The sequence below is a fragment of the Condylura cristata genome, unplaced genomic scaffold (genome assembly GCF_000260355.1).
Source record: "Condylura cristata isolate star-nosed mole 26May11 unplaced genomic scaffold, ConCri1.0 scaffold00004, whole genome shotgun sequence".
Classification (NCBI taxonomy): Eukaryota; Metazoa; Chordata; class Mammalia; order Eulipotyphla; family Talpidae; genus Condylura; species Condylura cristata.
Window position 1 is genome coordinate 41,425,903 of NW_004567105.1, and position 2,908 is coordinate 41,428,810.

The 2,908-nt window shown below is 38.2% G+C and overlaps 1 protein-coding gene across 1 annotated transcript; it reads left to right on the plus strand.

Moving 5' to 3' along the window:
- Nucleotides 1-362: 362 nt before the first annotated feature.
- On the plus strand, nt 363-1,831 carry LOC101626700 (polycomb complex protein BMI-1-like; the record flags this gene model as incomplete). The annotated part of the gene is given in 4 exon segments (XM_012735237.1): nt 363-384; nt 387-589; nt 592-1,255; nt 1,758-1,831. Coding segments are annotated over 4 exon segments (963 nt in total), but the record flags the coding sequence as incomplete, so codon positions are not given.
- Between the last annotated feature and the right edge of the window lie 1,077 nt (nt 1,832-2,908).

A 2,908-nucleotide genomic window follows, 5' to 3' on the forward strand; every position in this document is an offset into this window, starting at 1 on the left:
AACAAACTGAGGAAATTAGTTACTCATATGGCTATCTTGAAAAAACATTAAAGAACTTATTTAGAGAGAAGAAAATCATGTAGATCAGAAACTCAGATCCACATAAAGAAAGTGAAAACATTTAAGAAGAAATAAATGATGGTAAAATAACTTAAGTTTTCTTATAAGTGATTTGCCATAAAAAGTTTGTTCAAAAAATAACAATGACTGCCGGCCGCCACCACTCCCACTGCCACCCCTGCCACCCACCCAGCCACTCTGTACACCCGCTGAAGCTCCCGGTTTGGCCAGGCTCCGCTCAGAGTTGCACAGGTGGCCGGATGCCAAGTGATCTTTTATCAAGCATAAATCAGTGAACTACCAGAATCAAGATCACTGAACTAAATCCCACCTAATGTGTGTGCTTTGTGGAGGGTACTTCATTAATGCCACAACAATAATAGAATGTCTACATTCCTTTTGTAAAACATGTATTGTGCGTTACCTGGAGACCAGCAAGTATTGTCCTGTTTGTGATGTACAAGTTCATAAAACCAGACCACTACTGAATATAAGGTCAGATAAAACTCTTCAAGATTTTGTATACAAATATTAGTTCCAAGGCTTTTCAACAATGAAATGAAGAGAAGAAGGGATTTTTATGCAGCTCATCCTTCAGCCGATGCTGCCAGTGGCTCTAATGAAGATAGTGGAGAAGTTGCAGATGAAGATAAGAGAATTATAACTGATGATGAGACAATAAGCTTGTCCATTGAATTCTTTGACCAGAACAGATTGGATCGGAAAGTAAACAAAGACCAAGAGAAATCTAAGGAGGAGGTAAATGATAAAAGATATTTGCGATGCCCAGCTGCAATGACTGTGATGCACTTGAGAAAGTTTCTCAAAAGTAAAATGGACATACCTAATACTTTTCAGATTGATGTCATGTATGAAGAGGAACCTTTAAAGGATTACGACACACTAATGGATATTGCCTACATTTATACCTGGAGAAGGAATGGTCCACTTCCTTTGAAGTACAGAGTTCAACCTACTTGTCAAAGAATGAAGATCAGTCACCAGAGAGATGGACTGACAAAGACTGGAGAACTGGAAAGTGACACTGGAAGTGACAAGGCCACCAGCCCAGCAGGAGGTATTCCCTCCACCTCTTCTTGTTTGCCTAGCCCCAGTACTCCAGTTCAGTCTCTTCATCCTCAATTTCCTCACATTTCTAGTACTAGGAATAGAACCAGCAACAGCCCCAGTGGTAACCACTGTTAGGGTCCGGTATCGCAAGTTCCAAGGAACCACAAGGAATCCGACCAGTAATGCAACTTGCAAACGGAGTTCATTAAGCCAGCTAGCTGGGGTCAAACTTTAGGCACACAGGCCGAGCAAGCAAGACCCCAGACAGGGGAGATGCCCCAAATTATATAGCCACTTCTTGCGTCATGGGCTGAGCCCGCATAATTCAAAGAAAAGCATAATTCACACTGCACATATAGATTGTGTTGTCATGTTCCAGGAAGTTCTAATCCTCCAGTAGCCAGTACCCTGTGTGCCTCGCCCACCCCAGGTGGCTTCTAAAGATAGCACAGATAGAGGTCCTGAGTGTGCCTTGCCCCACCCCGGTGGCCTCTGTAGATAGAGGTCGTGAAACTTTTCTGGTAATTGTCTTCCTGGTATAGAGTGGGGGAGGTAGCAAGTACAGAGGCCTGCCGCAGCAACATGGAGGTCCTCTGGCTCACTGAGCTGGGCCCATGCTATCCAACACCACCAATCTTCCTTTGCCAATAGACCTTGAAAATCATCAGTAAATGGGTCATCAGCAGCTTCATCTGGTTGATACTGAGATTGTTAAGGAAAAAAATTTAAACCCCTGATTTATATAGTTATCTTCATGCCATTACAGCTTTATAGATGCTAATATATGTGACTATCGTCCAATTTGCTTTCTTTTGTAGTGACATTAAATTTGGCTATAAAAGATGGACTAGATGTGATATTCATATAGACGTTAATTGAAAAGAAAGATTGTTCCTAAAAAGTGTTGGTTTCTGAGAAGGCAGTCAAGATTTTTTCTTGTGTGTTAGGAAAGATGTGAAATGGTTTCTGTAACCATTGCTTGAATTTGAAAATATTCTGCAATGGATATAAACTTTGGGCCATAGTTTGTTAATCTCAACTAACGCCTACATTACATTCTACTTGATTGTTCTTGTTATGATGCTGTTTTGTGAACCTGTAGAAAACAAGTGCTTTTGATCTTGAAATCAACAAACAAAAAGAATTTGCATAGAATAAAGCATTCTACGTAGCCATGTCACTGTGAATAACAATTTCTTGCATATTTAGCCATTTTGATTCCTGTTTGATTTTTACTTCTCTGTTGCTACACAAAACTGATCAAAGGAAAGTAAACTTCAGTTTTACAACCTGTATGTCTAAAAGTGGGTACTACTATTTATTTTACTGACTTGTTTAAATGATTCACTTTTGTAAGAATCAGATGGCATTATGCTTGTACAATGCTATATTGGTATATGACATAACAGTATTGTATGATATATTTATAAATAGTACAAAGAAAATATTGTGTTTCATGCATTCAGAAATGATAGTTAAAATTCTCCCAACTGGTTCAACCTTTGCAGATTCCCTATGTTATGCCTTATCAGCACAGAATATTTTTAATGTGGATATCTGTTTCTCAATTCTTTTCTATTGGAAACAATTGACAAGTCATAATAAGTGTCCATTCTTATTATTCAATTTTAAAGTTATAGCTAGAGCAATATTAGGCAAGAGAAAGATATAAATCCAAAGTGGAGAAGTAGTAAAATTAGCATTATTTACAGATGATATAATAAGATATATAAAGAACACAAAAAAACTTCACAAAAAAAAAAATCAAAACAATAAA